The sequence below is a fragment of the Carlito syrichta genome, unplaced genomic scaffold (genome assembly GCF_000164805.1).
Source record: "Carlito syrichta isolate Samal-C Ts95f unplaced genomic scaffold, Tarsius_syrichta-2.0.1 Scaffold302941, whole genome shotgun sequence".
In the NCBI taxonomy this organism is placed as follows: Eukaryota; Metazoa; Chordata; class Mammalia; order Primates; family Tarsiidae; genus Carlito; species Carlito syrichta.
The window spans coordinates 34,764-46,794 of record NW_007247037.1 but is presented as its reverse complement, the minus strand read 5'-3'; the positions used below and the strand labels follow the sequence as shown (position 1 = coordinate 46,794).

At 40.7% G+C, this 12,031-nt stretch overlaps 1 protein-coding gene across 1 annotated transcript in view; it reads right to left on the bottom strand.

Moving 5' to 3' along the window:
* Positions 1-282: 282 nt before the first annotated feature.
* LOC103259644 (AP2-associated protein kinase 1-like) overlaps positions 283-12,031 on the bottom strand; it is a gene marked incomplete at its 5' end in the record, with an annotated part of 41,143 nt that continues 29,394 nt past the window's right edge. Inside the window, 5 exons of the mRNA XM_008057301.1 lie at positions 283-2,019; positions 3,067-3,177; positions 4,667-4,777; positions 6,416-6,517; positions 8,253-8,354. Of these exons, the coding sequence (XP_008055492.1) occupies positions 1,925-2,019; positions 3,067-3,177; positions 4,667-4,777; positions 6,416-6,517; positions 8,253-8,354 (521 nt within the window). The remainder of the gene's footprint in view (positions 2,020-3,066; positions 3,178-4,666; positions 4,778-6,415; positions 6,518-8,252; positions 8,355-12,031) is intronic.

The window sequence follows — 12,031 nt, the reverse complement described above, 5'->3', positions numbered from 1 at the left end:
CAGGAAGCTTGTGCCTCTCTCGATTTTGGAAATGATCTGTTTCCTAACAGGGGCCTTTACTTAGGTCATCTAGTTCCAGTCTGCACGGGAAGTATTTAAAGTCAGACGGACGAGGAAAAGATTCACTTTCCTCTGATGCCTTTCAAAGGCTGTTCTCACATTACTGGGGTCAAAGCTTGCCTTCCAGGGTACACTGTTTTGCAGGCTGTTCTTGCTGTTAAACTTTTTTTCCCCCCTTAAAGTGCAAACATGAGGAAGAAGAAATAAAAGTACTAGATAGCGAAACAAGCAAATGGACTCGGAATTTTATTTGTACAAATCCTGATCAACTAAGAGTTTCCCTTTTGATCATGGACAATGGCACAAGAGGCAGAGAACAGTGGGGTTCTCTGTGCCCGCCTCTTTTCAGAAGGGTGATTTCAGAAAAGTGCTTTCCACATAAGGAAAAAAAATACACTTTAATGAGTAAGTACATATACAGAAGGTGACCATGAGTCGTACTGTCATGTCAGTGCAGGGACCTTTATTTATCTTATAAACAATATTCTAAGGTTAATGGATAACTATGCTTTGTTGTTGTTGTTGTTGTTGTTTTAAATCTAGGAAGCCAAGGAAAACCAACTGAACATATTCCATTGGCTGCAGCCTTCAATTTAAACATCAGAGAGAAAGAAAGGTAAGCTGGGCACAGTCAAATTGTGCCCAGTTTGTCAGCACATTTATTTCTGATTATCTGGAAATAAACAACATGCTTATTCTAGAGACAGAGGACCTGCTGAAAGCTTATAGCAACACACAAGTCTACTCAAAATGACTCCATATGTTACACTGTAGGATTGCTGTGTAGTTATACAAGGGAAAGAGATCAAAACCCTGTACAGACACCTGATATCGGACTTGAAACGCCAAGTGGAAACAGAACTATTCAGCATCTTCATTTATACACAATTTACAATATTTGATTCAAAATAAAAATCACAAGAAAAATACATCTGTTTCTGCTACAATTCCTTCCCCTTCCCCATTCTCCCCCCCTCCCCCAGTTAAAAGTATTCTAATAAAAGGTATCATATTACCACCATTGTCTTGTTTTGGTCTAATTCTGAGATCCCAGCTTGGGGCAGTAAACATAAAAAGGAATGGTAACACTTGGGCTTTATATAACATATACATTTTATCCAAGGATCTCAAGTACTTGCAGTCACGTCTCCAGATCTGAGAAATCACGGTTCAATGGATGCCAGAAAGCTGGACAAATGCTGGGCAGGTTGCATGGGGTGTAAAATCCCTTGGCTAAGTCAATGATCAAACAAGGTCGAAGTTGTTGGCTAGAGCTGGGCTCAATTTCTCTTCTCAAACATGTACTATCAGTCAGTTAGTTTCACCCTCTCTTAAACCACACACCCATCTCCAGGCTGCTGCCTAGAGTTAAGACCAACTGAAGAAGCCATGTCCTCATGATAATGCATCAGGATAAAAAGCAAAAATAGGGAAACACATTCATCAGCATCTGGCCAAAGGAGACAGGGATTGGGAAGATTGATTTGGGAGGCCATTCCTAGCAAGAATGAGACAAAGGTGTCAATTCACTAGTTTCAGTTACAATTAAGCTTTGGGTGGAGTCGATTCCAGCAGAGGTGAAGCTCATGGCATCTAGTGCTTGATTTAAGATAATGCTATTGAAGAAGGATAATGAGAAAATACAGCAAACTAACAGGGAGGCACTGGCCAAGGAATATATGGAGGGCCAAAGTGATTTTCTTTCCTTATCATTTCTACAGGAGAAGGCAAGGGGTAGGAAAAAAGGGCTGGAGGGCCCCTTGTTTGCAGATTTTTTTAAAAAATCATTTTTCTCATAACTCCGTAATGAAAACTTGTATTACGGTATGAAGGTTACAGAACTGCATCTGCTACTGGGTCACGGCTACAGGTCTATGAGCTGATCCACCAGCAGTAAAGACCTGGCTAGGTTGGGAAGACTGGACTCAGAGCTCCCACTGCTGTTTCTAGAGTGCCCACCTGGAAGTGGAGAGATAGGAATTCAATACAAAACACACAGGATTAAGGTTTAGATGTGCAGAGCAAGCAAAGAAGAAAGAAACAAACAAACCAAAAAAACCCTAGAGAAGCAACATTTTACATTTGCAATCCCTTACGTGTTGGTTTTTAAACATATAAATTAGCCATCTGCCACCTCCCACCAAAAGTTCAGGCACTTTGTGCACACCATAGTATAGGCAGGACACCTTGCAAAGAAGACGCTACTTTCAAATCAATACTTATCGTGCCTGAGAATTGCTGGCTGTATGCTAACCTCCTGATAACACCAAGCCATCTCTCTGGTAAAGTTAAAATCAATAATTTCTGCTTTGGGGAGAAACTAGTTATTAAGTCACAACAATAAGAATGTGCTTTAAAAGATAAATAGATGTTCTATGACAATTTAGTGTTTTATGGCATGCTCAAGTGATTTTCATCCATCAAAGAGGGAAAAGGATGCTCCACTAATGTCTAAAAGTTGTGTATGATACCACAACACCACATTTAACCTCTTTAAGAATATTTATTACAACTAATGGTAGTAAACATCTGTCTGGGGATGGGGAAACACCTGTTATCAACAAGGGGGCCTAAATGAAGCATATTTGTATACCTAACCCTTAACTGTACCCCACAATATCATAATAAAAAATATTGATTAAAAAAAAGAATATTTATTACAGATTGTTCTAACCATGATAAAAATGTTAAGTGTTTTTGACACACAACTTCATGTTGCCACTGACTGAAGATCACTTTATTTTGGGCTTGATTGTAAAAACTAGCTTTTAGCCAACTATTAAGCAGTTCTTGCTAAAGAAACCCACAGTCAAGCTATAAGATCCCTGTATCAGTATCTCCATCTCTATCTAGCTATACTGGACCAACCCATAGTGACTGTCATTACCCCTTGCTCCCCGTGTCCATCATTAAAATGTTGGTTCTTCTGCTCTGCAGACTGGTAATATTACTTTTCTGAAGAGAGCTGATGCCAAGCTATTCTCTTTGCCCCCGCCTTTTTCTTACCTTGTGAGTTTTTGGTTATCAATACAGGAATAGGGTCAAACTCATCTTCCGCCACCTTGTCCGAGCCCTCAGGGACATCAAAACCTGAGATGAGATTACTATCTTCTGCAGCTTAATACAGAATGCAAGTACACAAGCAGAAACAACAGAAGTAGAGATTAGCAAAGGAGAGAATGTGAAAGAGACACAAAGTTCCCAACTGTACAATAGCTGTTGTCTTTAATGGTGAAAGTACTTATTTTTCTGAGTTGAAATAAAAGTAGCAAATCTAGAGACACAGGAAAAAATGCTTTAGAGCTGGCCATATTAAGACTTTCAAAAAGGAGTAAAGAGAAATATTCTCAGAAGAATTTTCTCTAATATTTTTAAGACTACTAATTATAACTATGGTGTGGTATCTCTTTAATGTCACTAAATCACAAAGGCACAGGAATTAGTCATTTGTCATCTTTACTGAGGGAAGAGAGACCTGATTAACAATATCTGAAAAACTCAAAATCAGAGGCAAGGGAAGGGGGAAGATAATTAGTGTCTCTTTAAGAAGTAACCACTATACATAAGGCAAACAATATACTTCTGGAAGGACTCACTGCACTGTGACTGAGGGGGGAAAAAAAGACATTTTCAAACAACCCAGATGCCTCAGGGAATGTTGGTGTCAAGATCGCATGTACTGAGACCTCACGCAGGAGTTTGTCAGAATAGTCTTCTCCATTCTAATTAAAGCTCCCTTACCAGCAAGTGTTAGCTGAGCATCTATTTTGCAAGCAATGCTTTTCTGTAATTATACATTGCTGCTAACATACTCTTGCCAGACATAACTGTTTAAACAGGTAACTTCCCTCTACACACTCTATAAAAACATAATCATTTTAATGCTATCAGGGCAAAAACAAAAACTCAGCAATCACCATTGCAAACCACAAGGTAATTATTTTTACTCATCTTGGGGAGGCTTCCTTCTTGAATTTCCTTCAGAAGGAACTTAAGCTGTTCATTCTCTGTGCATTTTCTCCTTCCAGGAAACCATTTGCACTACCCAATCACAAAGTTCAGTAAATGCCTATGCACAGCCAGGTATTGTGCCTAACACTGTCACAAACCACTCACTGAATAAAACTCAATTCTAGTTACCTCTTTACAGCAGAATTTCAAAAACCAGTATTACCCCAAGATTAAGAATTGAAAATGGCAGATTAGAAGGAGAAACCCAGTCATCAGTCATGACTTAAAGGTGAAATAAATTCAAAACTTTCACAAGTTCAACCTTGAAGGATTAGCTCTTTTTTTCTTCTTTCACCCAGGCTGGGGTACAGTGGCATGATCACAGCTCACCGTAGCCTCAACCTCCTGGGCTCAGATGATCTTTCTGCCTCAGCCACCTAAGGAGCTGGGACTACAGGTGTGCATCACAGCACCCAGCTAATTGTTCTATTTTTGTAGAGATAAGATCTCACTATGTTGTCTAGGCTGGTCTTGAACTCCTGGGCTCAAGTAATCCTCCCTTCTTGATCTCCCAAAGTGCTGGGGTTACAGGCATGAGCCACTGTGCCTGGTTGAGGACTGATAAATAATTCCTTGAAAGGAAGAAAGCGTTTACCTTTATGGGCTGGAGCAGAGATTGCTATGGGGGCAAACTCTTCCAGAAGGTCAGTAGTAGGGTTAGAAAGCAGAGAGCAATCAAGCAGGGAATCTTCCCCGGTGAGAGAATCTGAGTCCAGATTCACCGCATCCCAGGTCAGTGATGGCATTAAGTGACACATACAACAATATCACGAGATTAGATTTTAGCCTTCAAGTTACTGCATTTACATGTTATACATATAAACCAAGATGGGAGAGAGAAAAACAAAAGAAACATGCTAAGCCTTAGGGATGTCCATCTATAGAAACAGGTATTTCTAGATTCCTCTTTACATTATAATAGAAATAGGGAATATTTTGCTCAAAGGTTGCTAGTTAAACAAGTCTTTGATATGGATGCCAACATAACTTCAGCAACTCAGCAAATGCCATTTGGGAAATAGGGCTTTGAAACTAGAGTTTCATTTAAACTTTTCTTAAAAACTCACAGAAGTGGAGCAAGCTATTCTAGGGGAAAAAATCCTCACAGGAGGAAATTACTACAGGTATCCAAACTGATTAGGAGAGGGTTGACAGTGGCTTGTTATTAGCAGAATGCGACAAGATTAATCAGTACTTTCTACTTCTCAACTCAAAATGCCTCTTACTAGTAGTATACCATACATTTGAATTGGTCCTTTGAACACATGATTTTGGTTTCAGTTAAAGAAAAGAAAGAAGACAAAATTCAGAGTTCAAGCACTTTGACACAGAAATTGTTTTCAGGTAGAAAACATCCAAGTGATGACGAGGAAAATAAATCATATTGTTTAGGGGGTAACTTTTTTTTTAACCTGAATGAGTTTATCCTCACAGTTCTTAGATTATTATTTTTATTATTATTTTTTTTTTGAGTTGGAGTCTCACTCTGTCGCCCAGACTGGAGTGCAGTGGCCGCTCCCGGGCACCGCAGCCTCAGCCTGCTGGGCTCCGGAGATCCTTCTGCTTCAGCCTTCCGAGTAGCTGGAATTACAGGTATGCGCTACCACGCCCGGCTGATTTTTTGATTTATTGTAGAGATGAGGTCTCGCTGCCCAGGCGGGTCTCGAATCCACGGGCTCAGGCAATCCACTCACCTCAGCCTCCCAAAGGCACAGGATTACAGGCTGAGCCACCGAGCCCGGCTAGTTCTTAGATTATTAATTGGTTCTATTCTAAGTTAGAAAACCAAATATTTTTATCAAGGTCAATTATGGATTTTTAAAAAATCAAAGCCATCAAATCTGTATTTATGAGCAGTTAAGAAATTCTACTAACACTAAATTTTTTTAATTAGTATGATATCACCTATATGTGACTAAAGCACTGTCCTGGGAACAGAATATCAACATACAGAAGATGAGTCCATGGGTATCACTGACAATGTTAGATAGGAGAAATTGCTCAGCAACCTGGAGGAACTAAAAGCATCCTTACAGCTCAGCAGAGTTCTTTAATTAAGGAGGTAGAGAAAACATGCCACCAGTGAAAAGAATCTTGAATAAAGAAATACTGTAACCAGAGAAAATTCAGAGATTACTCTACAAAGAACATGGCTCCAGAAAGTACTTAGGTCTGTAGCAAGGAAATCTATCCCTCAACATCTAGAAGCCGGGGCTATAACATCCTAGGAGGTGCTCAATCTAGGAGGTGCGAAACACACCCAGGATCAACTGCTGCAGTAGAAAGACTAGCTTGGAGGGTTCACTCACTGACCAGCCCCCGCAGCTCCAGACACCTGACTGACCTGTGCGGTTCGAGGTCACAGACTCCGTCTGAGATGGAAGGCGCTGGGGAACTGGGGGCTCCAGTCCTGGTATGAGACTCTCAACAGCAACATCAGATTTTTCTTTCGTAACATAGCATTAAGAAAGAAGAGGAAGGATAAGGGAGAGTCAGATAGTTCTTTAGGAGATTCTGTGAAGCCTTTCTTCTAACAAGTCTCTCACATGCCCGTCTCAGGCAAGATGGGAAACACAGTAAGTTTCTTTATTTTTGCTGATATGAATGTTTGGGCTTCACAGATTGAGCCTGTATGTGCAAGGCTAATATGGCCAATCTCAGTGATCATCAGTTTTTATTGGCAAATTCAGAGCACAAATCACTCAGCAAAGTTCTTCCCCATCAGAAGAGATAGGCTGAAAGGCACCTTAATTTCTCCTGGTAATTTAGCTTTTCTTAAGAAATAAACCAGGCATGGTGGCTCACGTCTATAATCCCAGCACTTTGGGAGGCCAAGATGAAAGGACTGCCTGAGCCCATGGGTTCAAGACCAGCCTGGGCAACTTGGCAAGATCTCACCTCTACAATAAATAAATAAATTAGCCGGGCATGGTGGCACGTGTCTTTAATTCCAGCTACTTGGAAGGCTGAGGAAGAAGGATCACCTGAGCCCAGCAGATCGAGGCTGTGGTGGCCATGAGCGTGCCATTGCACTCCAGCCTGGGTGACAGAGAGAGACTCCAATCCAAAAATAAATAAATTTTTAAAAATAAATAAATAAATAAGATAAATTTGGCTGTGTGCAGTGGCCCAAGTCTGTAGTCCCAGCACTTTGGGAGGCCGAGGTGAGAGGGTTACCTGAGCCCATGGGTTCGAAACCTGGGCAACTTGCCAAGACCTCATCTCTACAATTAAAAAATATATATATTATCCAGGCGTGGCAGCACATGCCTGTAGTTCTGCTACTTGGAAGGCTGAGGTGGGAGGATCATCTGAGCCCAGCGGGTAGATGCTGGGGTGGCCATGAGCATGCCACTGCACTCCAGCCTGGGCAACAGAATTAGAACTCAAAAAAAAGAAAAGAATCCCAACTCAAAAAAAAGAAAAGAAAACAAAAGAAAAAGAAATAAGCCAGGGGAAAATATCCTCTGTGCCATGCACACCCCATCCCATGAGGTAACTGGGAGGTGTTCTGCACCACGTAACACCCCTCAACCATAGGACAATCTCTCTGGAAGGTCATGCATTTCCGAGTTCTAAGACTTTTTTGCCCAATAGGGTTATGAAGTCTTTCCATGGGCCTTGGCCATTTTGCAGGTCTTGCCTGCTTTGCTGTTAGAGCACAGGAAAATGTGAGAGAGGAAGCAGACTAAGCCCCAGCCCTGTATTCCTTTCATTGGGCTGAACCACCAGGCAGTGTTTTCTCAGTTATTGATACCTGGTATATACACAGGCCTTCTAAAGAATAATCTACTAAATTCCATTAAGTTCAGTAAAGATAAAGTCCAGTTAAAAGTAAACTTTTTAAATGAACGTTTTGTAACTAAATGTGAATTTTTTTCATATTCTTCCTCTTTCATAAGAAATTAATTCTAGAAAACTCAGGATATCAAGAAAGGTAAAAATAACAGTGTTGTGCCCCTGAAAAGCAGAGAAAAAGCCTTCATTTTAAGTCTTAACAAGTGAGATTAAATAGCCTTGGCTTCTGGGTTAGCACAAGGCATAGCTCCAAAACCAAGAGGCCTCGTGGCATTCCCACTCCTCATTGGGGCTCTTCACTAGAGATCTTTACTTAGGTACTCATCATTCTTGAATGAGACACATATATCATGCATGACTAAAGAAACAGATGACAACTTTACCAATTACAGCGTCGGAAGTGCTACCAAAAGGATCAGTCATAGGCAAGAGGTCAGGGAGCAGAAGAGAAGTGTCAGGAGATTTTAGTCCCTCAATGAGTTTTTCTAGGTTGGGCAGAGAGGTAAAGAGAAAGCAAAAATGCAATGAGATATTAAAGCAAGCAGATCATTCACGATTTTCTATGCAAACACATTTTAGGGGCCAATATTTGGTATAGATTCACATATAAATGAATACTACAGATACCTTGTTTACAATACGATCTCCAAATTCAAAGCTTAAAAATATTTCCCCAAGTGATGCCCTAGGTTTGTCTTCTTGTTTTTATTTGAGATATATATATGTATTTATATATAAATACATTTGATTAATTTTGACAAATGTATACATCCATAGAATCAACACTGAAATAATGACATAGAACATTTCTAATAGCCCAGAAAGTTTCTTTGTGCCCCTTTATAGCCAGTGTCTTTCTCTCACCCCAGACTCTAGCAAAAATAGGTTTGCTTTCTGACTCTATAGTTTGCTCTTTCCAGAATTTCCTATAAATAGAACCATACAGTATGTAGTCTTTTGTGTCTGGAAACTTTCCTTTAGTGTGATGCTTTTCAGATTCATCCATGTTGCGGTGTATATCAATAGTTTGTTCTATGTTACTGCTGAGTAGTATTCCATTGAATGGATGTACCACATTTTGTTGATCCATTCATCAGGTTTACCTGTTTCCAGGTTTTAGCTATTAAACATTTATCTGTTTCCAGTTTTTAGCTATTAAAAATAAGCTGCCAGCCGGGCTCGGTGGTTCAGCCTATAATCCCGCGCCTTTGGGAGGCTGAGGTGAGTGGATTGCCTGAGCCCGCGGGTTCGAGAACCGCCTGGGTAACTTGGCGAGACCTCATCTCTGCAATAAATCAAAAAAATTAGCCGGGCATGGTAGCACGCATCTGTAGTTCCAGCTACTTGGAAGGCTGAGGAGGGAGGATTGCCAGAGCCCAGCAGGTCGAGGCTGCGGTGGCCGGGAGTGGTCACTGCACTCCATTCCAACTCGGAAAAAGAAAAAAAAAAATTCTTTAATAAATTTCAGCATACTAGTGAAAATAAAATGTTTTTCCTAAAAAGTCTAACTTTGCATTATTCTGAATAATAGTTTTTGTTGTATGCCCCATCCCTAAAAAACATTCACTTAAAAGACGTAATCATCAACCTGGATGAACTTACAATAATACTGAGTGATCTTTCACAGAAACAAAGTATTGAGTATCACATGTTCTCACTCATAAGTGGACCTTGAACAACTACCATAATACTATAAGAAAAGGATTGACAGTGGCGGGAAACTGCAGGGGGTTGGGGGGTTAGGAAAGTGGGATTGGCAGTGGTGGGCTTCTGCCTGGGGAAGGGGGGACACACCTCATCAACAAGGGTACTTGCACAATGAATATCTGTATACCTAACCCTGAATTGTACCCCACAATTTTAAAATAAAAAATTTAAAGGTGGAAAAAAAATGTAATCATTTGCTTTTTTTAACTTAGCACTCATGTATTTGGAATCTTGTGAAGTAATGGATAAAAAGTAAAGCCCCAATGTTGCTTGCTTGTCTTTCATACAGAAGTTTATCTTGGCGCACAGTCTCAAACTAGCATTCTTTCAGAGTCTGAATGCTAGCCTCTCCAGTGTAGTGTTGTGACACCAGCACAGTTACTTACATTTCTGACATGATTTTCTCATCTGTAAAACAGAGATACCTCCCCAGCCTTTTTGTGCTGGTCATTCAAGCACCCTCCCCCTAAGACTTTCCCACCTTCCCTGACAAATCAGGAGCCGGAGGAACAGCTGCACTCACTACTCCTACAGCCCTTCCCACATGACTTAAGGCAGGGAAGGTGTCTCATAAATCTTTGTATCCCCAGTGACTGGTTTCCTCTCCGACTCCTGACTCCCTGCTACATCTAGGCCATTTGGCTTGATTGGAGAGGAGGGGAGAACAGGAGAGCAGCTGGAGAATGCCAGGTACTTAAACAATTATCAATTCTTTTATTAGCCATTAGCAAAAAGCATGGGAGAGGGTAGAGAAGTGCAAGTGTGTACCTGTGTGTTGTGTTGTGAGATGGAATGGGGTAAACTGCCCAAACAAGGGAGGTTTATTTTCTGACTAAACCTCAAAGGAAAGGATTATTCACATAACTTGTACAGTCACTGCTGCTCGGGGAATACTCAGATATCAGAAATGAGGAGGGAGGGGAGTGCCATAAACCAAGAGGTACTATAAAAAAAAGTCTCTAAATCTAGGAAGCAGAACTTACAGGGCAACTAATAAATTCTTGGTTAGTCTTATAGGACATCAATGCCAAGAGATCTGTACTGGCATGAGCCATCATGCCTGTAATCCCAGCACTTTGGGAGGCTGAGACAAGAGGATTTCTTGAGCCAAGGAGTTCGAGACTAGCCTAGGCAACATTAGCGAGACCATGTCTCCACAAAAATTCAAAAAAATTAGCTGGGTATAGTGGCACGTACGTGTAGTGCCAGCTACTCAGGAGGCTAAGGCAGAAGGATTGCCTGAGCCCAGGAGACTGAGGCTGTGGTGAGCCATAACTGTGCTACTGTACTCCAGCTTGGGTGACAGATTTAGACCACAGCTTAAAAAAAAAAAAAAGGTTCAGTACTGAAGAGTTGTTATAAAAATAGTTCCCTCAAATCCTTGAGCATTGCTGGTAGGAATGCAAAATGGTACAGCTTCTATGGCAAACAGTGTGGAGATCCTCAAAAAATTAAAAACAGGATTACCATATGATCCTGCAATTCCATTTCTGGGTATATATCCAAAGAAATAAAGCAGGGCCTCAAAGAGATATTTGTGCACCCCATGTTCATAGCAGCACTATTCACAAAAGCCAAAAAATAGAAGCGGCTCAGGTGTCCATCAACGGATGAGAGGATCAAAATGTGGTATGTATACACACACACACACACACACACACACACACACACACACACACACACACACACACACACAATGTAATATTATTCAGCCTTAGAAAGAAAGAAAACTCTGACACATGCAACAACATCAATGAATCTTGAGGACATTTTGCTAAGTGAAATAAGCCAGTTACAAAAAGACAAAAACTGTATGATTCCACTTATATAAGGTTCCCTGAATAGTCAAAGTCATAAATACAGAAAGTACAGTGGTGGCTGCCAGGGGCTGGGGAGAAGAGAGCATAGAGAGTTACTATCTAATGAGTACAGAGTTTCAATTTTGCAAGATGAAAAAAGTTGTGTGGATGGATGGTGGTGATGGTTACAAAAGTGGATGTAATTACTGCCACTGAGCTGTATACTTAAAAATGGTTAAAACAGTAAATTTCATTGTCTATTTTACCACAATACTGGCTGAGGTGAGTGGACTGCCTGAGTCCGTGGGTTTGAGACCCGCCTGGGCAACTTGGCAAGACCCCATCACTACAATAAATTTTTTAAAAATTAGCTGGGCGTGATAGCGCGCACCTATAGTTCCAGCTACTCGGAAGGCTGAGGCAGAAGGATTGCTGGAGCCCAGCAGTTCGAGGCTGCAGTGGCCAGGAGCGGCCACTGCACTCCAGTCTGGGTGATGGAGTGAGACTTCAACTTAAAAAATATATATATATACATTTTCTCCAACTTTCAGAGAAAATTCCTCAATCTTTTCTTATATATATATATAAGACTCCCCAAACCTGGCCCAGAAAATCTATATATATATATATTTTTTTTTTTTTTTTTTTTTTTTTTA